A 23,803-nucleotide genomic window follows, 5' to 3' on the forward strand; every position below is an offset into this window, starting at 1 on the left:
AGTCATCTTTCCCATCGAAAGTAATTGACAGGCCAAGCATATTTTTTATTCTCTGCGAAAAACAACTAATATTACCGCTGCGAGTTTGGATGTGATCTTAAGTCTTATCCAGTGGCCAAGGCACACCCAACAGAAGGAACAGCACACTATTCATTGAATGAAAACATGAAATTGTGATTTCAAAATGTTTGACTTTTTTTTTCTTTAATGAACTCGCTGCATGTTTTTATACATGCCCAATATCGATAGCTTTATTTTTGGTCTTGAAAACGAGCCACAATTTGGTGTTCGTCTTTTGCCCATTCATTTCACAAGGGAAAGTTGATTTGAGCGTGACAAGCGTCGTGAACTTGTAAGTTGTGGCACGAGCTGCAGTTAAACTTGGCAGAACTCTTAAAGTGACATTCTGGTTGAGATTTCGGGGGTTGAATCCTGTTTATTTGACATATTCTGTGAATGACTAGCCTCGTTTCTGCCAACAAGGTGTGACAGAAGCCAGGAAGAAACGTGCAATTAACATCGGTACAATCACACGTTGCGCATAGATGTTCCTTTTCGGCGGTTCCCATTGAACAAACTAGGTCATCCGCCGGCGTGGGGCCTCTCATCACGCGGCTCCCTTGAAACATTTCCAACTCAAAGTGGAGCTTTGTTGCGTTCTCGTACTTATTTTCCCTCTCCTGACCATAAGGATTTGCAGGCGTGACACAGCGGGCAGCAGGAAATTTAATAGTCAGACCGAAAAATAAGAGCGAAATTCCTCGGTACTCAGAGTGGAACTGGAATGATAACATGTACAGTATTAATACACTTCACAATCATCTTTATGGAATTGAGGAAAAAAAGAAAATCATAAGCAGAATGATCCGGTGATTATTCAAAACAATGAAAATGTATTTGTGTTATCAACCCTCACAGTGCTCATATTTGCTTGCTTTAATTCAACATTTGCAATAGCTGCAGATGTGACAACTCAGTCGTAGGTGTGCAAATGTGAGCGGTCCCAAGTAAAAGCACGTACAGAATAAACAGAAGTCAGCATATTTTTTTATGATGCTACATGTTGCTTCACTTTGGGAGAGGCGCGGGGGTCGTCATCACACACTAGTGACCAAAAGCAAACACAAAGCAAACATAACGCTCATCTGATGGACTTTGAGTTGGAAAATAATCATCATTCTAGAGAAAAAATATATATATTATTTTTCACCGGCCACTTAATAATGCACACAAAAGAAATGACAGAGAAAACAAATGATTTACACATTGGACCAATAGTGTTGTTTCCTCCACCGGCTTGGAACTGACAAGATGTGGAAAGAAAAGGAGGAGGTGCAGGCGTTTGTTTTGGCACTGGAGAGAAAAACAAACAAACAATAAACTACAAAGTTATACACGAGAAGTCCTTCAGGGTCTGTTGACACTCCAGGTCAAGCGCCCAAGTCCGATTTAAAGAGGGGGTTTAATGTCTTTATTTTTCTGCTTCTCCACAAAATAAAAGTATTTGCAACTCTGGAGGGGGAGGGGGGGGGGTGGAGACACTTAATTACTTTCAAATACAACATTAAGTTTTTAATTGAGAACAGTAGCTATCAGATCATCAAAAGTACTGACCATAGGGTAATATTTTTTACCCACATTTGGAAAAGCCCTGATTACCATTTTAAGATATCAGATTTCATTGTTTTTCTGCTAACACCACCATAACTAATTTCTGAATTGTGTCACTTGAGCCTTGCAGTGTAAATCCAGCCTTTAGTTACGCGACTTTTTTTTTCTTTTTTTCAACTCAAGGCACTGATAAACATGCTATTATAGTACATAAACACTTTTCTGCAGTACAAAATGTGCAAGAGCTCTATTTAAATTTAAACGGCCTTTTGGTTGATACTCTTTAACCGTATTCATTTCACAAAATTTTCATTATTTGGTTTTTAGCTAGCTGTGGTGTCGAACTGTACGGCATTATATTACTAGCTGTTTCTAATCTTATTTGACAACCAGATGACCGTGTCAATCACAAAAAATTGTCATCTTTTGATGGTACAATTCAGGGGCTTTTAAGAGCCTCTTAGCAACTTACAAAGAGAGTGGCTAAATCATAGGGCTTGAGTTATGCACTTCTTGTGAAGGATTGCACAAGAGTCTAAGATAACTGTATTTCGCAGAAGGTGGTGAAATGATTAATCTAAGTGACCAATCCAGAGGAAATGTTGACCACAAATTGTACGCCCCCAATGTGCTGATTGTAGCTAACTTCCAAGTAACTGATGGAAATTTAAATATTAAAACCGCTGTAATTAAAGTTCAATAACCTGTTCATCACTGGTAACCTTGTGTGTTGAGTCTGATCATAAAAATAAAAAAAAGTTCATCCATCCATTTTCAAATCCGCTTATTCTCACAAGAGTTGAGGGCGTACTGGATCCTATCCCATGTGCCTTTGGGCAGTAGGCGGGATACACCCTGAACTGGTTGCCAGCCAATCACAGGGCACACATACACGAATAACCATTCGCGCGCACATTGATACCGAGGGACATTTTAGAGTCCTCCATTAACCTGCCATGCGTGTTTTTGGAATGTGGGAGGAAACCGGAGTGCCCAGGGGAAACCCACGCAGGCACGAGGAGAACATGCACACACTCTGCAGGAAGGCCAGAGCCGGAATCGAACCCTGCACCTCTGCACTGTGAGGCCCATGTGCTAACCAGTCATTCACCGTGCCGCCCTATCCAAGAAATGAAGCCATCCAAGCCACAACATGCAGTGTTGGCAATCAAGATAACACTAGTATAATGCGCCAATGATGTTAAGACTTAACCTGAATGACAAAAGCCAGAAAAAGTTGTTTTATTGCTGAACTGTCCAGACAGCAAGAATGAAAGCTTTGCTCATTGTTAATATAAAGATGCAGCATGTGTCAGTATTCAGCAAAAAAAAAAAAAAAAAAGCATGTGAAATCACGAGTCAGTTTGATTACAATGCACATATACTGTAAAAAAAATTAAATAAAAAAGCATGCAGGTTTGACATGCAGCTGGCTATTAGTGCAGTTAATTGACAAACTTGGTTAGGAGAGATATCTGTTAATGAGTGCTGTAGATTACTCCTTTCAACACATAATAGTTCACATAGGTCCAATCAATAGAATTGCAACAAGTGTTGTAGTGCTTGCAGAATGCTATTACATTTGCATTGTTTTATTTTCTTTCAAACTTGTTATAAATTGCAAAAACCAAAGGCGATGGGTGAATGGGGCATATTTACAAAGTATGATTTTTTTTTTTTTTGTATTAGCGCTTCATAAACTATCGCCTTTAGTCTTTAAAAAGCTCATGCAACTGAAAACCTTTGGGTGAGAATTATAAATAAAGAAAACTTACTTCACTCATACCTAAAGAAAAAAAATAAACAGAAAAGAGAACAAAACAGGATCAGAGAAATTGCATGACACACGTCAACATTCATCTACTTTATTCACAGTATATTACAATCATAATATTGTGACACTCACGGGGGAAATAGTACATCTAGCTTATTTTGTAATAAAAGCTAGAATTTCACTGTACAATGAAAACTACGGTCAGCTTGTAGTTATAAAACCAAAGTGCACACATGAGATGAGCCACATAGGTGCACTGTGGAAGAACATGCACAGAAATTGTATGTTTTGACTTTGATAATGAGAGAGAAGTCCATTCTACATCCCAGAGGAGACTAATTAAAGCCCCACCACCCGCCACCCCCTTCCTCCTGTAAACCTAGTGTCGTACTTTTCCGGGAATGTAGTTCCGGTCAATCTCTGCCTCCTGCAAGAACATGTGCAGACAGCGCTCATTCTGGGCCAAAGGGTGACCTGCAATTCTAGAGAGGAATACACACAGCATGGTAAAATGTAATTTGGGACACTAGTGGATGAATACAACTATATTATTGTTTTAATATGCGATAACCTATTGCAACCTATTATATTTGTAACTTTGTGATATGGTTATGTATACAGTGGAAACAGTATTCTGGGACCCTAGTCTGATTTTTTAAATTCCCCATAGACATAGTGCTGTAACAAGTTAGTAAGTTCTGCTTTGCAGTGAACACCTTGCACTTTTTATCTTCTTTCTTAAGTGTGACATGGCCCACAAACCCCGCAAAACCCTGTTCAGGGTAGGCAAGCGGTATTGAAAATGGATGAGTGACCCCCAAATTTAGAAATACTCTGTCTTTCAATGCTCTGTCAAATCTGGATGCCCTCTTGCACCACACTGTCTCTCACAGGTCCATCCTAGTACAACACCAGACATCATTTTGTGTGTGACTCGACCACACTAGACCAATAATCATGACACACATGCCTGTTTTTTTCCACCTCATGGGGAGGATCACTCACATTTAAAAAATCAGTGCGGGTTTAGGATCACGCAAGATGGAGGATGGAACCACAGGTTTTTGGGTTACCTTTTGAGCCAGGGATGCTCGACTTTTAGGCCTTTTTAATTTGAAGGTACAACTGTAGTAAGCATTTCTTCAGAGATCTGGCACATTTATTGACCTGTTTATGAATAGCTCCAAACCCATTCGCCGCTCCTCAATGAATGACTCCTCAAAAAGCCCTTCGTCGCCGCGGAATGGCAACTGTCTCTTCAAGGCTTTACCAGGGAGAGGTGGGACTACAATCTGATAGAAAATGATTAAAGATCATTTTAAAAAATCTGCCACAATCTAGAATAAGGCTTGCTAGCATCACTCACCTTGCTGTCTCTCTCCAGTTCATTCTTTAACCACTCAAAGTCACTGTATCGTCTGGTTACATTGGAATCCTTCAGTTTGAAAATGGGAAGGTTGGTCTGCGTGAATATGGAGGAGAAAACGGAACAGTCAGTGAACTGCAAATGGAACATGTGACCAAGTAAATATTCAACAATGCAAGGGCAGCAAAATCTGCTTCCTATCCGTCTAACGACGCCAACTTGGTAGCTGTTGGAACTGCTTGGAGGAGGCCGTATAAAAAGTCAACAGGGGCACAGAGAAACACTTAAATAAAAGTGTATATCAAATATTTGAATGAATAACTGCAGCTACACTGTATATGTATGAACCAAGTTTTAGTTATACAAGTGTACTCGGTGAAACTCACTGGCTTCAATTGCTGACAGGTGGACAAACTTTTTTTTATCATGCTTTGTAAAACTGTAACAGCATACATTGAATAATTGATCAACGTACATACATAGATGACATCAGTTAGTTATGTAAACTAGTAGTAAAAGTGGACTGAGCTAAATTAAAATTCATATGTCCGCGTAGCACACAGTGTTAGCTGTTTACGGTTAACATAGCCTAGCAGTGTTTACTACAAGAGACGCATTTTCCTGTGGTTCAAATTATATTCAGGCAAACTAATGCTGCTTAAACATTTCCCTCAGCGTTGTGCAGTTTAAACGTTATTCGAATACACTTTTCATGCAATAACAAAGTCCTCCATCGCAACGGCACACTAGGCCGCGAGCAATCCCCGACACGAGAGTTCCGCTGTAGCACCAATCCAGGCGTCACAGCCATGTTCCTCCCAGTCGGTGACGTTAGCACACCGGCTAAAAGCTCTTCGCTCGCCTTATGAAACACCTACCCGCATTCGAACTCCATAAATTGTGTACCGGTGCCGCCCGACTCCAACGATCTGTGGATTGTGAACGTCTATCTCCAGAAAATTGCTGGGTGGACCGTATGCGTCCGTGAGGTCCTGGGGCTTGGAATTGAGCCGGCGAGTGTCAGCAACCGAAGCCTCTGACATTTTGCTGGGCTGCAATTTTTTCTCTCACGCTCGAAAGAATGTCAGATTAAAAAGTGGATGCGCCGAAAATGTGCAAATATCACGCGGATACATTAATTAATTGCGGTGGCTGACGGATTCAGCTACGGAACTAGCCGATGAGCGTCTCCTTTAGCCGGGGACAGCCGCCCTGCGCCCCACCCTTCTTAAAACGGGAACATGTGTCGTCTTACTTCTGTGCTGTGTTGGACACCCACACTGGACTCCCCCAATGGAGACAACTGGACTGGGCCGAGACTTCCCGACCCGAACGTTCACAGCAATAGAGTTAAAACACAACTTTGGAAATGACGTCTTTTGCATGCATGCAAGTTGAAATGCAAGATCAGTGGAATCCATAAAAGATTACAAGGGCCACACTTTCAGAAAAAGTTGTATGTTTTTGACTTAAATGTTTTACCTTTTTTTGGTAATTTTTAGATTAAAGTCGCAATATTATAAGAATCAAGTTGTACATTCCAAGAATAAAGAAGCATGTTTTTGAAAAAAGTTGTATTTCACGATAGAAAAGCTTATATTTTCCAGGTTAATGACAATATTTCACCTAAGTCTACACAGTATCATGACGGGAATAGCATTTATTTTAAATGAAATTGCAAAAAATACCTGCAAACTGCTAGCAGTAAATCCTCCAATAACTGAAAGATTCAACCTTGTGAGGATAAGCATATTAGAAAATGGATGGCTGGAATTGAAAGATTCTAAGTGACAGGTTACATTGCCGCTGTATGAATGACATATGAACCCCCCTAGCAATGGAACTCCCTGAATATACTGATAAAAATAATTTATCCTCATGCCAATGCTTTTTGTGAGAATTATTGTGTATTTTATTGAGAAACTTAAAAATAGAAGGGATACTGTACATGCAGGTTATCCAGTTGCAAGTCATAGTTACTTCAAATCTGTCAATAGCAAAATAAGAGTGGATAGGAAAATTTACTGACAAGTAGAAAGAAGCAAGTGGTGTCTATATGGTCAGTGATTTGACTTCTGTTTTCTCCTGATCTGAACTTCATAATTTGTTTTATACATGTCTTGCTGACCATAATGATCAGGCACTTCCAATACATCATGGTGAAACCCTAACCCGATAAGATGATTAGAAAGAAAAAACAACAACAAAAAACTGAGCTCCGGAATAAAAAGAAGTGGTGAAGACTTGAGGTGGACAACGAACAGAAAGTTTCTTGCTTGTTACGGGGAGTGGTCCGTTTGGTTTGTGCTGAGGGGTACTGGATGTGAAACTCTTGGAGCCTTGGCTGTCAGACTGGTCATTGGGAGACCTGACGGTACTCTCGAACAGGACAGGCCTGCTCGTGGTAGTTTGCCTTGAAGCCTTCTTTAAAACCTTTGGAGATTTGAAGCCAAGGCTTCAAGAAAGGAATATTTAGACAATTAACAAAATCTTTCCATTGTGTTTATAGTATTCCAAATAATAATAGGTTTGGAATAAAACTGGGAAACTTCTACCTGGTTGCTCCTTTCCCCAATGGAATTTAAGTATGGTTTCGGTACAACCTGAATGAAGATGATTCTGAACCTGTGTGAGAGAGTGAAGGACAGTTTTGTAAATAATATAGACAGTACTTTTTTTATTTTATTATTATTATTTTTTTAGCAATCGGACAGTTTCTATGTCTTTGACCAGTTAGATTTCAAATTCGTCCGCACAGGGCCTGATTGGTTGGTCAGAACTAAACGTGTTAATCAACTTCAACTAGCAACACATGTCAGCAATAATCTACATACATTAATATTACAAGATAGTGGCCATATTAGGAAATGGATGAAGGCCTAAGTACCAATTGACGTCAGCCGTCTCACCTCTCATAACGCAGCAACAGCACGACCATTAGGATGAGTATGACGGGAGCCAAAACATACACAGTTATCCACACAACCATGCCTTGGTCACTTTCTGTGACAAGGAGAAATTAGATGATTTGACTTTTCCCAAAATTGTTCAAGGAGCATTTTTACCTGGGCCTGTGTTTGATCCCCACATCACAGTCTCACTCCAGTCGCTCCACCCAGAAGCTCCGCATGCCTCATGCAATCTGCTTCTCACCTGAAGCTCATATCGGGAGCGACTGGAGGGTAAGTTGATGCAGTAATTTAGCTTCCCTCGATTGACCGTGTATGCCTGCGGAGCGCACAAAGTATTTCAAATGGAAGGGTGGTGCAGATGACAAAGAAAATATACCAAGCATGACTCTGTCAACATCAGGTTACTCACATCCCACTTCTTGTAATTGGTCCTGTACCGAACCTCATTTTGCACACACCATGCAAATGTCTGATTCCAATAGAACCACAGATTCCAGTCTGATCCATTCTGAACAGTCAGGTTGGTTGGCGGATTTAACTTCACTGCAGGTGAAACATGATTACGGTACATGTGAGTCCAAAATGATATAATTGCATCTTTTTATCTACCAGTACCTTTAAGATATCCTTTATTTGTCCCACACTGGGGAAATTTACAGTCTACAGCAGAAAAATTGTGGGTAGAAAGAAGTGAAAAAAGTGCTTTGCATTCACAAAATAAATGTTTCAGTCTCAATGTACACCGTTCAATTAAGTGCAATATAAATATAGATATAGATAAGGGTGCTGTGCTATTTACAATTATAAGGTGGCCCAGAAAACGATTTCAAGTAAATATGCTATTTATTCAAAACAATGTTAGCACCGGTTTGTCAAGTATAATACGTTCATCCCACTTCTTGGCATGATAGATTTGCCGCAAATATGTGGTCGAATTGGAATATACTTACCTTTGCTTTTAAGGTCAGCAGTCTTCAGAAAAGTGTCGTTGCCATGCACCAGTTGCATGTGAAACGATGTGAACCTGTTGGTTATGTCACCATACGGCTGAATGCAGCCGGTTTTTATGCTGTTATTTGTCAGGTACATCTCACACGCTCTGGCTTCTTCACCCTCAAACCTGTGGAAGAAAAATCCCCACCGTCATACAAAAAGTAACCCCAGCAGTAATGATTTCCAATTAAAACAAAGCACATATTTATCAAGCACACACTTGATCCAATGAAAGAGGAATTCTTTGGAATTCAAAACCGTTTTAACTCACCAGCTGTTGAAGGTGTAATTGACTGTTCCATTGCCGTATCTGTTCCAGGTACATTGAACAAACTCCAAATGCAACACAACACAGTCGATATCTGTCAAGACAAAATACGATAAAACAAATTCACTAAAACCGGGCTTTCCAAATTGCTACATTCAATGAAAAAAAATCAGATGACTGATTACATTTTGTTTGTTTGTTTGTTTATTGAACATAAAACATATATACAGTAATAATTTGACAGAAAATAAGGTAGATAAAAAAGTAAAAAGAAAGAAATCAATCTTCATTCAACACAGTTATTATGTTCAAGGGAGTAGGAAGAAGTAAAAAACTTATCTAGTCCTACCCCGTTATGTGATTGTATCTAATAAATCATTTTTATATCAATCAGAAAAGAAAAAAGTAAGAAGAAAGAAGTCTCCATTAAGGCTCATACTTTACCCTTAACCGTGATATTTTTACAACTTTTGGTTTGTATCGGGATTATATACTTCCACACCCTGACACTCTTGTGTCAATTTTCTCTTAAATTCATAATGGATATTGAAGATATCACCTATGTTATATGTTTAGCTTAAAACTTTGTATCATAGACAGGTCGACTTTGACTATTAGGTCTCTGTCCTGAACATCCGCTACTTAAAACAAAGAATGTAGTGTGAAGCTGGGCTCCTATTTCCCCTTGAGTGATTAACAGCCCCCCAAGTGTTTTCTTTTGCGTCTCCCACCTTGGGAAAGTCCCTGAAGGCTGTCAAGTGCCTTCGAAGAGGAACCCTAATCTCAAGATTTGTGGACCAACAGATATGGTCTGTACTTTGTCAAAATGCCAAAATCGAACTTTGCTTGACTTTCTTTGTTTCAGATTTTTACATGAGGGGAAGGACTGCCCGCCCCTAATTAATATAATTAACATACTATGCCTATATGTACGTGTGACTGTAGTTGCTCGGGGCTTCCTGATGAAATCTGAGACTCACAGGAGCCCGAATCGATTCGTGTTGTGCCCTGAACGTTCAGTAAAACATCTTGCAAGAACTTCTCCATTTCCAGCCTCTGACTTTTGCACATCAACTCAGCCCGAATCAAACGAACACGCGGAGGACCTGGGGAAGTGGAGAACGGTCAAGGGATCCCGCCGTGTCGACAACAACACACTTCCCCCTGTTTGATCATCCTCCAACAATATTTATATACCTTTCTCTATTTATCAACTTAGTTCTGATTTATCATTATATTTAATGTTTTGAATTTATCATTTTAACTCTGATTGATGTAGGTTGTTTGTACTATTTCTTTGAATTTGTTTTTTAACTCAGCAAGCGATTTACTCATTTTCAGGTCCGTTTCGAGATTATTCCACAGATTAACACCTTTGATAGATACACTTCTTTGCTTGATGTTTGTTCTTGTTTTGAGTTTTTTGAATAAGTTGGTACCTCTTAAATCATAGCTGCTTTCTCGAATTTCGAAAAACTTCTGAATGTTTTGGCAGAGCAGGTTATTGTGTGCTTTGTACATTAATTGGGCGATTTTAAAGTCAACCAGGTCATAAAATTTCATCGTATTTAATTTGATAAATAGTGGATTTGTGGGTTCCGTATATTTTGATCTATTAATAATTCGAATTGCTTTTTTTTGTAGGTTGAGAATAGGGAGTGTGTTTGTTTTGCAGGCATTTCCCCATATTTCCACACAGTAGGTCATATATGGTAATAATAATGAAGTGTACAATGTGTACAAAGATCTCTTATTTAGCACTTCCTTGGTTTTGTAGAGGATCCCTACGGTTTTGGCTATTTTTCTTTTTACGTTATCGATATGTGGCTTCCAACATAGTTTTGAGTCTATTACTAATCCGAGAAACTTGGTTTCATACGCTCTTTCTATCTCAATTGAGTTTACCATAATTTTAGCTTGGTGTTTGATTGGTCTTGTGCCAAAAACAATTAACTTCGATTTTTTCAGGTTAAGTGACAATTTATTTCTGTCGAACCAGTTTTTTAATTTGTTTAATTCGTTTTCTACGGTTGTCAGGAGCTGTTTCAGATTTATTCCAGAACAGTAGAAAGTTGTATCATCAGCAAATAGGACACATTTAAATTGTTTTGAGACCTTGCAGATATCATTTATATATAAGATGAATAGTTTTGGACCAAGCACTGACCCCTGAGGAACTCCGTGAGTGATTTTTAGTTGATTCGTTTTTTTATTGTTGAGTTGCACGCACTGATATCTGTTTTCTAAATAACTTTTTATCCATTTATAAGCTACACCTCTAATGCCATATCTTTCTAGTTTTTTCAATAATATACTGTGATCTATTGTGTCAAAAGCTTTTTTTAGATCTAGGAAAACCCCAACAGTAAATTCTTTGTTGTCTATATTAGTGGCTATTGCTTCCACAAACTCCATAACTGCCATTGAGGTGGTCCGCTTTTCCCTGAAGCCATATTGATTCTCACTTAACAGCGCATGCTTTTGTATAAAGCTATCAAGTCTGCGAGAAAATAGTTTTTCTAATATTTTTGAAAATTGTGGTAGTAGTGATATTGGTCTATAATTTGTAAACCGATGTCTTTCTCCACTTTTATAGATTGGAATAACTTTAGCAATTTTCATTTTTGATGGAAAGATACCAGCTTTGAATGACAGGTTGCATATGTGCGTGAAAGGTCGCACTACATATTCTATAATCTGCTTTATTATTGTCATGTCAATATTAAAGCAATCAGTTGACTTTTTATTTTTAAAACATTTAGTTTCACTCGCGCTCTTCCGCAAAGCTATCAGTTTGTGGTTCCGAAAAATGTTCAATGAAGTTTGTAATTTGAACTTCTATCAAGTTCAAATGTGAATTACATTAAAATGAAAATTTCACATTTTAAATGAAAATGAAAATTTCACATGATCATCTCCATTAAGCGTGAAACAACTTTGACCTTTTAGGCATTTACAAAGAGTACAATCACACAAAATCAAATCACCCTTTATTGAATACAACGTTGTATGTTCTTACCTGGAGGTTCTTTGGCAAAACCGTCTCCCCATAGACAGAGAAGTAACAGCAATTTATTCAGCATCATGGAGCAGAAGAACGTGGATGATTTCAGCGTTGGTGTGGCTACATGCGAGGGGAATGTGTCACATTTGGTTTTGTTTCTTTTTCCTGTGCTTGACTTTGGTGGGTTCTGCTTCCTGTCAGCGGAAACTGTCGAGTTATTCAGTATTTAAATTCGCACGATGTGAAAGATAACACAACGATCATTACTGGACACATTTATGCTGCTCATCAAAACATTATTTGGATTGTAGGCCTAATTTGGAATATTACCCCTGCCAAAACAGGTACTCTGGATTTAGCATTCAAGTATTTGAAAAGCTCAAGCCCACATTTGTATGCAGGTCATATTTTGAGTTTGGTTACCGAAGTTCAGTTTTTTTCTGAGGAAGTGACTACAGAATGGGGCACATCAGTTCTGTATCACTTTCCATCAAGTGTACGACTGCACCCTTGGCTTTTGTTTCCTGCCAGAGGAAACTACTTTGAAGATATTAACTAACATACACTCAAATGTGCGTGAAGTGGAACTTTACCTGTGAACGTAAAACCCACACAATCTTACATGTTATAAAAGAAGGTCAGACAAATGATGATGATGATAATGATTATTTGAAAACGGAATCAACCCCCGCATTCCCAATCAAAAAAAAATGCATCTCTAAAAGGTTATTTGCATCTCTGGTTATAAAAATGTAAAAAAATAAAAAAAAATCAGCAGTGTTTACATTTGTGAATATAAATGATAAATACTTGATAAGTACATTGGAATCAACACCACCATCCACTGGCTTTCAAAGCGTGTTTTATATGTTTTATAATTATTGTTCTATGTTCTATCTTGATTATATTTCTTTAATTTATATCATACGTTTGCTCTTATTTTTAATAACCGGAAGTTCTTTTGTTTTGACACGAGCTCGGAAATTGAATCCGTTTGTTGTGGTCTATCACGGGGACTTTGCGCGTTGCCTGATACTACTACTGTTGCTGGCCAGTACAGACGCTAGCGACACAATGGCGTCTACGCAATTGAGCCCCCTTCTTCACGTTGAATCCCTGACGGCGCTGCGGTACCTGCCGTTCGCCTTGCTGTCCTTCGTCCTCGTCGGGAGAGGCGAGGGCAACGCGATGGACAACGTCGCAACCGAGAGGCTGGCTGAGGAAAGCCACCGCCAAGACAGTGCCAACCTGCTCATATTCATCATGCTCCTAACGCTCACCATTCTCACAATATGGCTCTTCAAGCACAGGCGCTTTAGGTTCTTGCACGAAACGGGACTCGCCATGATCTATGGTAAGAACACCAGCCTCCAGCGAACCACCCATTGACGCCCTGGAGCGACCATGCTAAATAGCTAACTGGATGCTAAATGATGGCGTTAGCTGCACTAAGCTAATTTGACAGATTACAGTACAGTGGTTCCTGGACTGTGATCACTCCATTGAAATGAATGGAAGTGCCATCAACCTGTTCCCCATAACCCTTCAACCCCATGAAAATGCACTCAACAGTACAGTACTCCTCCTTATTATGCTTTCTAATATCACACATTACTAATGTTAGAGAGTAAAAGCACATGATAAATATGAAACAATTAAATGAAAAATGACAAGTACGGTGGTAACTGAGTGTGCCTTCTGCATATTTTGCACCGCTGCTCTACCTTGTACAGTGTCCACCATTTGTAACCTCAAAAATGTCAAAGATGCAGTAAATATTTGTATGAAACACATTTCTAGGCTGTGAATATACAAGATAACTGCAACTTCTCTAAAAACTGGAATAATTGCCTTTATATGCAAATAGATGGCGGCCAATCATGACTAATAATGAATTTGCAGACAAACTTTGAACACCACGTGACTCTCATTCTCTCCACTCTGGAAGGCCTTCTGGTGGGCGTGATCCTGCGGTTTGGCGTCCACGTGCCCCCGAGCATGAGCGATGTGGTGCAGGGCTGCGCGGTCAACGCCAGTCCTGCCACCCTGTTGGTGAATGTCAGTGGGCGATTCTACGAGTACACGCTGAAGGGCGAAGTCAGCCGCGGCAAAGGCCACCAAGTGCAGGATGATGAGATGTTGAGAAAGGTAAGGCGAGATCGTGTCGTCATTGTTAATGTTTTTATTTATGTATTTCTATGTTGTTATTGTTTGTGTAATGTATTGAACGTTTAATGAATTTCCAAAAACATTTTTTCTATTGTTCATAATTTCAAGTTTTGATTGTTGGAATTCAGTTAAAAAATAAATATCATGATGTCATCTGTTCTGTAGTTGACTCTAAGTCAACTACAGAAAATCTGAAGTCGTTTAACCCTTCGTAAGGACTGCAGAAAGATTGTACAAAAGTGGCTAAAACCTCATTTATTATCTGCTACGTTTCTTCAGGTTACTTTTGATCCAGAAGTCTTTTTCAACATTTTACTGCCGCCAATCATCTTCCATGCCGGCTACAGTCTAAAACGGGTAAGGTGATCTAAAGCACAGTTAGTAAAAGTTAACTGTTTTCGAGACCTTACGTGGACAGAAGTGTTGTTGGGACATAATGTATGCTCATTAAACTGAAAAAACTTGTTGTTTTGGGGATTTTCTAACATTGCTTTAATTTGTTTTAAGAATTGATTGTGGGTTCGATCAAGTGCTTTTATCGGCCAATAATTAGCCAGGAGCTGTAGCTTTCTCACCAACAATGTTTTTGTACGATTTGTGACTTCAGACTGAGTTCTCATACAGTAGGTTCTAAATATTTTAATAAATGTTTGTCCTCATCTATGTCAGAGACATTTCTTCCGCAACATTGGCTCCATCCTGACCTATGCTTTCATGGGAACTGTTATATCCTGTTTTATTATTGGGTAAGTGGTCTGTTCACATTCATATGCTGTAACTACTATGAGCCTCCCAATGTCTGATGGCTTGCTGTACTGGCCCCCAGGCTCATCATGTACGGATTTGTGTCCTTCATGAAAGTAGTGGGCCAGCTCGGGGGAGATTTTTACTTCACCGACTGCCTCTACTTCGGGGCTATCGTATCGGCGACAGACCCAGGTACAACACTGGCATAAAAAAAAAGTCAATGCGAGACCTTTTGAAGCATGATCCAGCGTCATGATTTTTTAAAGTGATATTTTCCCATTCCCAACGGTCATATAAAAGGAAAACTAGAGGCTTGGTACTCGGTATTGGTACATTCTCAAAGAGTGAATACTCATACTGGTATTGCTCTGGAAAAAAAAAAGGGGACATCAAACCTTCCTACTCTTTTTGTTGCAGTGACGGTGCTTGCCATTTTCAATGAGCTGAAGGTAGACGTGGACCTGTATGCTTTACTTTTTGGGGAGAGCGTGCTCAATGATGCCGTGGCCATCGTCCTCTCATCGTAAGTTTTCTTGACACCCCACTGGAAAAAAATCTAAACAAACTCCCATAATCCCAGCACGTATTGGCAAAATTCTCTCCAAATAATCATTTTACTAACACCAATTCCTGTCATTTCACCGCCGGCCTTCCATCATTCATCCATCTGTGTCGTTCATCACCTACCCGTACGTATGCATGCAGTGTTGTTCTCCGCTTGGAGAAGCAGAGTAGGCGGGGGGCTCGAATTGTGCGACCCGAGGGCGAGGAGGAATGGCTGAGGAAGAACCAGACAGTCATTCCTCGGTGGGTGGTTGGGCTTTGTGTTTGGTTGTGGTGGCATATTGGGGGTCGACAAAATGAGTCATCGGGTATCTCCTCAAAAAGTGCAGACACCCTTTTGTGTCCCAGAAAGTACAAGGCCTTTATTTCTGAAGACAGCCTGTATTTGGGAGGAGACAGAATTCTTGCAGCTGTCACAGGAGAAGTCTATATTTGTGTGCTTTTTATTTGCAGTTCTTATCAATAATTTAGTGCAGTTGTAGGCAGAGCTAATTGTTCCCTGCTTAAGTTTCCAGAAGTCACATATTACGGACATGTATTAATAATGCTGTGTGGCCGAAGTCACATCTATTCAAATGTTTGCTGAATAATTTTTTTAGTTTGTTTTTGCTTTGGTTAAAACAAAACAAAAAGTTTTTTCCTGAAGGCATCACAAATGTTTGCTTAATAATTTTTTTGTTTGTTTTGGCTTTGGTTAAAAAAAAAAATTCCGAAAGGCATCATAAATGTGGAAACACGAATCAAATTATGTGGTAGAGTTCAGAATACTGTATACCTACTTAGTTTAATTGTGGTGAGGACACGGAGAGCCATATTAAATTTGAAAAAAAAAATCTGTATATGCAACAATCAATCACATATTTATTATAACATGTTATGAACATTTGTGTTTTAAATGTTTTTAGACTTTGGATGACAGTTCCCTGAAATTTCATTTGTTTTTAGAATAGCATGGTTGATCCGTGCACGGTAGTTGGTTCCCACTCTTTGAGGAAATATCTCAAATTCAAAACAATCTGCTCTTCCTTTTGGATCACTGTTGGGTCCAAACTCCATTTCATGCAAGTGGTTTGGGATTTCTTTTTTCACGAAACAGGGCTCCTTGGTTTACCATGCTCCCGTCATCAAATGTAAACCCCATGCATGCTTTAAAATGACACTGGTTATCAGATATTCATAGACTCAGGTTGATTTGATGTCGGTCCATCTCCATATCCTCTCGTGGCTCCTGCCTTCCTTAATTCTTTCTAAGGGTGTGTACGTTTATGCTGTCAGCTCCATTGTGGCCTACCAGCCTACGGGGGACAACAGTCACAGCTTTGAGGCCATGGCCATGCTCAAATCCTTTGGCATCTTCCTGGGCGTCTTCAGCGGATCGTTTGCTCTCGGCGTGGCCACCGGTGTGGTGACGGCGCTCATATCCTTCCTGTTGCCTTATTATTACCGCACATCTTTATATTAAATCATTTCATTGTCTGAAGATAATGTTATGCATGTACTATAATCCAAAGTCATTTGGAACACAAGTGTTGGTTTGAACTACAATCACGGTGTCCTCATTGTATTTTGTGAGGAATCATCACTTTGATTTAAAAAAAAAAAAGTGTCCTTTTATTTTATTTTTTTAAACAGGCATCGCTGAAAAATGGCTCAGATGGAAACATTTTTCAGGGTTCGATGCTGTCATGTCAAACCAAGTTTTAATTGATATTGCACAGTTGACCACAGACAGAAAATCCCATCAGGGACTTTTTTCAAGTCAGATCAGAAGTTGATTTGCCGCTGAGAGCTACCTAATTACAGACGTCTGCATTTCCTGACTTGTCTTGCTTCGATAAAGTGTTGCATATTATCTTCTGATTGCTGATTTTTCTTTAACTTTCCATCACGTGACCAAGTTTACCAAGCTGAGGGACTTACCCTTGCTGGAGACGGCACTGTTTTTCCTCATGTCCTGGAGCACCTTCCTGTTGGCCGAGGCTTGCGGCTTTACCGGTACCACATTCATATCATTGTACATTAGTTGAATCATTTTCAAATTGTGGTCAACTGTCACGTTCTGTTCTGAATGTACCCAAAACCAGGCGTGGTTGCCGTGCTGTTCTGCGGGATCACTCAGGCTCACTACACCTACAATAATCTGTCTCGTGACTCACAGGACCGAACCAAACAGGTAAGCGCCAACTGGGACACGCCATTCAACAAAGAATGCCAACAGACATTCCAAAGACGTCAAAGCCAGTTCTGATCATGTGCTTGTTTGACTGCCTGTCACAACACAGTTGTTTGAGCTGCTCAACTTTCTGGCAGAGAACTTCATCTTCTCCTACATGGGCCTGACGCTCTTCTCCTTTCAGTCGCACATCTTCAACCCTTTGTTCATCATTGGGGCTTTTGTATCCTTCGCTCAGCTCATTGTCAAAGAGGTTTTCAGGGCTTTTTAATTCCAAATGTGCATTTCTATCATCCCAAAAAAAGTCCCAGAAAAAGGACTTAAATTATTGTGACAGAAGCAAAGTTAGTGATATGAGCAATGCAGTTGGTTGAATAACGTTAACAAATACAATGCAAATACCATGTCGCTAAATGTACATTTCAGCTGACACTTATCCGATATGACTGTGCTTCCTTTGGCAGAACATATGAAACAAACTGCATGGGCGGTTGGCTTAATTGCACGTAAATATCTCCACAAGCATCAAAAGCAATACAAATATTAATTGCCGTGTGGTGTTTCATTGGCATGATATGAGCCTGCCATTACTCAACTACCAATCCCGCAATTGGCATTGGCCCGTATCCGATCCATTTAGAAAAGGCCTGCTCTTGATCAAACAAATCCGGTTCGATTGAGTTTTTCTGTCGTCACGTTGCCATGACAAACATCCCACTTGCGTCACTTGTCTCGAGGGAATCTGAATTGTATCACTTGACCCATGCAGTGTAAATTTATCTATTTGCATTTATGACGCTAAATCCGTGACAATTTTGTTCCCCGTCATTAATCCCATTCAGCATACCTCCCTCACTGTTCAACCGTGGCGCTTTGCCCTTAAACAGAATTCTACGATAGGTCGCAGTGTTCTTGGGCAGGGCGGCAAACATTTACCCATTGTCCTTCCTGCTCAACCTGGGCCGCAAGAACAAGATCGGCTCAAATTTCCAACACGTCATGATGTTTGCAGGTAGGTTGTAATTCACTGGTCCCCAGCCACTGGCCATTTGGTATCGGTCTGCAGACAAATACAGGGGGGGAGATTATAGCAATTTTATTTTCCTGTATTCTGCATGACACTACTGACTCGGTTGAATATTTTTACCAGTGAGGAAAAGACAAATGATCAGCCTCTGCCTCTTTTCTCCAGGAGAGGGAACTGTTGTGTAAACTTTTGTATGACGTGGTGGTCTGAAACTGCATCTCAAGCGTGTACTGTGCTCAACTTCTGACTGCTTTTGAGATTGTTTGTTCATTTACACGTTACACGACTTCATATACTTTGGTGTCATGGACCATGTATCAACCCAGTCGCAATATGACTTGACCTGAATCCAGATTTAAGATCTCCCAAATTTTTATTTTGATATATACTCAGTATTTGTGGGTTTAGTATTGTGAGCGTTTTTACAACAGTTCTCCTGAGGGTTTTAATTTGTTTCGGCATGGCGGTTTGGATCGAATGCTATCACAGCCTGTATGCACCGGTGCAGGTCAGTAAATGTGAATATGGTACTGTATAAAGTTCATATCAAGAAACGTTTAGGAAAATACTTTTCAGATTTCAAATTCCTTTCCTCTTAAATCATGAAATAGTGAATCTGTATTATGAGTTTTACTTTTTAAATTGAGCTGCCAAATTAAATGACATTTAGCGTGATAGTCAAATTTATTGAGATGTACCTATCCCCACACCTGATCTTTTTTTACACTTCTTCTTGTAGGACTGCGTGGGGCGATGACATTCGCCCTGTCCATCCGAGACACGGCCACCTACGCCCGCCAGATGATGTTCTCTACCACCTTGCTGATCGTCTTCTTTACCGTGTGGATCTGCGGAGGCGGCACCATGCCAATGTTGTCCTTCATGAGCATTCCGTAAGGGCCGCAGCCGACCGTTCATCTCCCTATCTGTTATTTAGTTGTTTATATTTTATTCCAAAGTCACCATGTCTTTTTTTTTTTTTTTTTGCCCCTCAGCGTCGGTGTAGACTCTGATCAAGACCACTTGGTAAGTATCACGGGTTGAAATCAGTTGGTTTTCCTTTGTAAAATAAAATAAAAACATACAACGGAATTTTCTGCTTGTCAAGAGTTCCGGAGTGCTGGATGGCTCACAAAGGAGGAACACCAAGCATGAGAGCGCCTGGCCGTTCAGGATCTGGTACAACTTTGATCACAAGTATCCTTTGATGTGGATGTGCACTGTGGAACTTTCAATGTTTTCTTCAATTCTGATTTAATACCTCAAGTTCAAATTCAATTTACAGCGCTATTTATAGTATTTGTGAGAGACCCTGAGAGAGCCACATCACACAGAATTGAGACACATGATTTATCAATCAAACAGACTTTATTTGGAAAGCAATTTTCATACATAAAATGCAACATAAAGTTCTTTGCATGGTTAAAATCAAGCTTTTCCCACCATTCATCCACATAGACACACAGACACCCACAGGTATAGAATTGTGTTGTAATTGACTTGTGGTGTATGGCAGGCTCCAGAGGAAACAATATCTCAAGTTGTTGTCTGCATCCGGGTTATCATGTGTCACAGAGCTTTGTCTAGTCAGATGAAAGGATGTTCGCGTCATACTTCCAGATGACACCACCAAGAGCGAGCAAAAGTTAAATAGCAAGGGCTTGAAATTCATCCCTGATGCACACCAAATGTTATTTCATGGAGTCCCAAGCTGTGTGCGTCTTAGCTTATCAGAAACGTTCTGTCTGTGCGGTAGAAAAAACACTTGACCCTTGTTCACGGTCCTTGACAGCTTTCGTGTAGCTACCTGAAACCCCTCTTGACGCATAGCGGCCCCCCTCTCACGGCTACTCTGCCCGCCTGTTGCGGACCACTGGCGCGGTGCCTCACCAGCCCGCAAGCATATGAGGTTTGAACTACATTATTTAACGCATCGGAAAAAGTGCGTCCCTAGAAGATTCTTCAAATGACTGGGAATTTGAACGTGTTATAGTTTGGCATCTTGGATTTAAAATGCTTGAAATATTAACATGGGCCAATTGTATATACCACACGTAAGTACCCGTAAAAACTCATGTAAGTATGTAATTGCCAGCAAATGCACAATACAGGAAATTATCAGGATGCTTGTGACTGGTAGGAAATACATTGTTCAGCTACATGTCATAAGTGAAAAGAATTGTGCTCGTTTTTCACACACTAGAACGAAGGGCCCCTCCACGACGACGACTCCGACTTCATTCTGAACGACGCCAGCGTCAGCTCCATGTACGCCGACGTCACCGTCAGCACGGACGGTTCGGGCTCCAGCGGCGTCAAGCGCCATCGCCCGTCCGCCGCCGATGAAGGCCTGGATCACGAATTGGCGCTGGCCGAGCACGAGGTGGCCATCCGGGGCACCCGCCTGGTCCTCCCCATGAATGACCCGGCCGATCCCCCGACCACCGTAACCCTGCCCCCTCCGCCCTCCCCGCCCCGCTCGGACCCCCGTAGGCACAGACTCTAAGAAAAGGTTTCCACTGGCGAGATGCGGCTTGTTGTCGTCATCATTGAAAATGCCACTAAGTTGATTTTGTCTCCCACCTTTAAGGGCAGTGGCTGTAGTCACATGACTGTAATGTATGTCCTGCAGGCTATTTATAAGGCAATTAACAACTACAAATTATGACTGTCATATAAGACCTGTTTAGGCTGTGGCTATTTCTATGTGACTGTTCAATATCTTCTGTTATTTCCCGACCATATCTCTTCAACGATTTTTCCAATGCCGACATGTTGCTCATTCTGGCCAGTCTTCTTTTACTCATTGAGCCTTGCTTAGACAGTCACTTTTTATTTGACCATGATTTATTTTTCTTTATATTTCTATGGTTTTCAATTGGACTAACTCAGCACTTTTCCCCCTTTTTTTTTAACAGCTCTCCTGTTTTGCTAGTGTTATTTGATCTTGCTTATGAGCAGTATTCTTATAGTAATTCACCATCTGCCCGAGAAATGAACACTCTTCTATCCTGCTATAACTTTTTCTGCACTTCAGGACCCACATTTTAGGTGTTTTATTTTTCTTGCTTCACAGACTCAACATCTGTTTTGCTGCTATTAAGAGAGCATGACTAATCCACTTAGTAATGCAAATGATTTATGGAGAAAAAAAACCAGCCTGCATAAACTGTTATGGTCATGTAATTACAGCCAGTGTCCTAACTTTGAACGAGTGGAATGATCATCTGCTTTCACTGTTTCTCGTCGCTTAAAATATTCACGTAGACAGGTCGGCGTCAGGTATGTGAGGAGCTTTACAAGGAGCTCTCCGTGACGGTAGGCTTGAACGTGAAAGCGCCACACACAAGGTCAGGTACTGTCAACACGCATGGATGACGAGTCAATGGTTAGCGAAGGCTGAGCTACACGAGAACTGACTACTTGCACACTTCCTGTAAAGATATTTTGGCACTGCCCGTGTGGTTCATTTATGTAATTAATTAATTTATTTGTTTGTTCTTTCATGGTATTTCTTTATTAGGATTTGTTCATAGAAGTAGGACAGCTCGGTGGTGAAACGCACCGTGACCGAGTATCCTACGTGAGGTACGCTGTACAAATGTAGGGAGGTGAGGGCGGGGTGGTACTTTTTTTTCCCCGAAAGTTTCTTAACTGTTAACTTGTAAAGATTTATTGTTTCTGTGATGTAGCAAGCTGCTTCTCACAGCGAGAGCTTCCCCTATGAACGTCATTTACAAGGTTGTGACTGAGAGGCTGGGGGGGGGGGGCGGGCATGTCTGCTAATCTGATTGATGCACCACACGAGTTGTCTTTGGGATGAGGGCAGGCTCAACTCTTGTGAATTCAAGTGCCTAAAATGTAAATTGAACTCCTCAGTGTAGGTTTGTACATTTGATTTGTACAATCAGGTTCTGATTGACACCAAATGCGCCAATTGATGTTGACTACTAACAGTGCAGGTGATTTATTTCCTTTCTAGATTTAACTGGCATGAACAATATGTCATCAGAACTAATAGAATTGTACATCAGTGTAAGGTTTACGCAATTGTCGAGTATACTGTACTTGTACTTGGAGTTTTTAAACGGTGGAACCTCCAAAGTTAAACGCACCTTAAGTAGGAAAATCGAGTTGAACCAAAATATTTTGGAAGTAATCCCTGAGACCGATTACTATTTGTATCGGGCTGTGGCATTTTACAGCGTTATAGAAAGATCACAAACACTGAGAATAGGTGGGGAGATTCCTTTACTCTCCCTTAAACTTGATTCCTTTAACTTTACTTCAGCATAGGTACACAGCATTTCATGTCTCCTTTTCTTAGTGTGTGCTATTGAGCAATGGTAAACGGGTGCTTAATAAGTAAACGAGTGAATGCTTTTTGAGCCTGAAAAAAAAAGAGCAAGTACAATTTAGAAGTCAAGAGAGATTATTGCGTTGGACTTCGGAGGTTCCACTGTAGCAATACAAAAGGATTTCACTCATTCGTCTGCTTTTTGCACATAGGCATCTCTGTAGTTGGTGGACTGAAACTCATCCTGTCGTCTTTGTGCCGGGCAGGCTGGTCAACACCGTAAGAGTGTCTCTTGTCTTTAATAGACCCGGTAACTATTTAATCCCTCCAAAGTGTTTTTGTCCATTTTTTTTTCCAAGCAGTATTTAGAATTCAGCTTTTCTACACAATCATCCACTCAATTTGGATCGCATGTTAGTTACCTGTGTAAATGATTGAAAGATACAGATTTCATTTATTTAGTACTTTTGTTATACTGATTACACGTGCAACTAAATATATTTCCAAAAAAATGTCAGATTCTGCTTGTCGAGCTCAAACACTGGAGTTGGTGAGCACCAAAGGAATGTGTTTGTGTAAACATTTTCTTTAAAAAAAAAAGTGATCTAGTATTCCGACAAGATTTGACTGACTTATTCTTTCCTGCACTCCCATTCTATATTTTTGGTCCTCTGTCTGGCAAGATGCAAAAATACCAGAAATAAATGTCAAGGACTGCACATTTTTTCTTCTCATCCTGTGAGTTTTATTTTGATGAAGTGAAGTAATCCATTAAACCAACGTGTTTGCTCTGTTTTATCCCTCTCTTGTAGCTGAATAAATTCATCAAATAATGTAATAAAAAAATGCATGTATCTGTGTGATGCAGCACAGTTCACGACTTCCACTTTACAGGTTG

At 40.2% G+C, this 23,803-nt stretch overlaps 3 protein-coding genes across 5 annotated transcripts; 1 reads left to right on the plus strand and 2 right to left on the minus strand.

The window, feature by feature from the left end:
• Positions 1-410: 410 nt before the first annotated feature.
• On the minus strand, positions 411-5,995 carry LOC147193795 (sorting nexin-12). 2 transcript variants are annotated; one of them, XM_086131233.1, is made up of 5 exons: positions 5,630-5,995; positions 4,752-4,847; positions 4,553-4,677; positions 3,777-3,867; positions 411-3,397 (listed from the first exon to the last, which is right to left on the minus strand). In XM_086131233.1, the coding sequence occupies exons 1-5, from the start codon at positions 5,792-5,794 to the stop codon at positions 3,392-3,394; spliced, it is 483 nt and encodes a 160-aa protein (XP_085987359.1). In that variant the 5' UTR covers positions 5,795-5,995; the 3' UTR covers positions 411-3,391. The 2 variants fall into 2 exon arrangements, with proteins under 2 accessions (XP_085987359.1, XP_085987358.1); XM_086131232.1 differs by lacking the exon at positions 411-3,397 and having other exon boundaries at positions 3,463-3,867.
• Positions 5,996-6,639: 644 nt separating this feature from the next.
• Positions 6,640-12,193, minus strand: LOC147193796 (cytokine receptor common subunit gamma-like). The gene is made up of 8 exons (XM_086130619.1): positions 11,944-12,193; positions 8,928-9,018; positions 8,614-8,783; positions 8,073-8,206; positions 7,817-7,979; positions 7,661-7,754; positions 7,307-7,376; positions 6,640-7,206 (listed from the first exon to the last, which is right to left on the minus strand). The coding sequence occupies exons 1-8, from the start codon at positions 12,008-12,010 to the stop codon at positions 7,108-7,110; spliced, it is 888 nt and encodes a 295-aa protein (XP_085986745.1). The 5' UTR covers positions 12,011-12,193; the 3' UTR covers positions 6,640-7,107.
• Positions 12,194-12,929: 736 nt separating this feature from the next.
• LOC147193797 (sodium/hydrogen exchanger 6-like) lies at positions 12,930-23,759 on the plus strand. Of its 2 annotated transcripts, XM_086130620.1 has the most exons (17): positions 12,930-13,282; positions 13,877-14,076; positions 14,377-14,454; positions 14,767-14,843; positions 14,924-15,036; positions 15,262-15,367; positions 15,550-15,651; positions 16,684-16,825; positions 17,298-17,403; positions 17,493-17,581; positions 17,691-17,804; positions 18,482-18,593; positions 19,348-19,501; positions 19,604-19,634; positions 19,717-19,805; positions 20,412-20,517; positions 20,812-23,759. In XM_086130620.1, the coding sequence occupies exons 1-17, from the start codon at positions 13,003-13,005 to the stop codon at positions 21,112-21,114; spliced, it is 2,202 nt and encodes a 733-aa protein (XP_085986746.1). In that variant the 5' UTR covers positions 12,930-13,002; the 3' UTR covers positions 21,115-23,759. The 2 variants fall into 2 exon arrangements, with proteins under 2 accessions (XP_085986746.1, XP_085986747.1); XM_086130621.1 differs by lacking the exon at positions 15,550-15,651.
• Positions 23,760-23,803: the final 44 nt, after the last annotated feature.

Source organism: Hippocampus guttulatus, chromosome 15 (genome assembly GCF_054856545.1).
Source record: "Hippocampus guttulatus isolate MCC_2025c chromosome 15, RoL_Hgut_1.0, whole genome shotgun sequence".
Classification (NCBI taxonomy): Eukaryota; Metazoa; Chordata; class Actinopteri; order Syngnathiformes; family Syngnathidae; genus Hippocampus; species Hippocampus guttulatus.

What these genes read in the sequence shown, in the direction of transcription:
- LOC147193795 (XM_086131232.1), bottom strand. Translation starts at nt 5,794, where the DNA reads ATGTCAGAGGCTTCGGTTGCTGACACTCGCCGGCTCAATTCCAAGCCC. An exon ending in AACTGGAGAGAGACAGCAAG is followed by an intron (nt 4,678 to 4,751) that starts GTGAGTGATGCT and finishes ATTTTCTATCAG; the next exon opens with ATTGTAGTCCCACCTCTCCC. An exon ending in TTGGAGCTATTCATAAACAG is followed by an intron (nt 3,868 to 4,552) that starts GTCAATAAATGT and finishes ATTCCTCTCTAG; the next exon opens with AATTGCAGGTCACCCTTTGG.
- LOC147193796 (XM_086130619.1), bottom strand. Translation starts at nt 12,010, where the DNA reads ATGATGCTGAATAAATTGCTGTTACTTCTCTGTCTATGGGGAGACGGT. An exon ending in AATTACACCTTCAACAGCTG is followed by an intron (nt 8,784 to 8,927) that starts GTGAGTTAAAAC and finishes TTTCTTCCACAG; the next exon opens with GTTTGAGGGTGAAGAAGCCA. An exon ending in CCAATTACAAGAAGTGGGAT is followed by an intron (nt 7,980 to 8,072) that starts GTGAGTAACCTG and finishes TGCGCTCCGCAG; the next exon opens with GCATACACGGTCAATCGAGG.
- LOC147193797 (XM_086130620.1), top strand. Translation starts at nt 13,003, where the DNA reads ATGGCGTCTACGCAATTGAGCCCCCTTCTTCACGTTGAATCCCTGACG. An exon ending in AACCAGACAGTCATTCCTCG is followed by an intron (nt 15,652 to 16,683) that starts GTGGGTGGTTGG and finishes TTATGCTGTCAG; the next exon opens with CTCCATTGTGGCCTACCAGC. An exon ending in TTGTCCTTCATGAGCATTCC is followed by an intron (nt 19,502 to 19,603) that starts GTAAGGGCCGCA and finishes TTTGCCCCTCAG; the next exon opens with CGTCGGTGTAGACTCTGATC.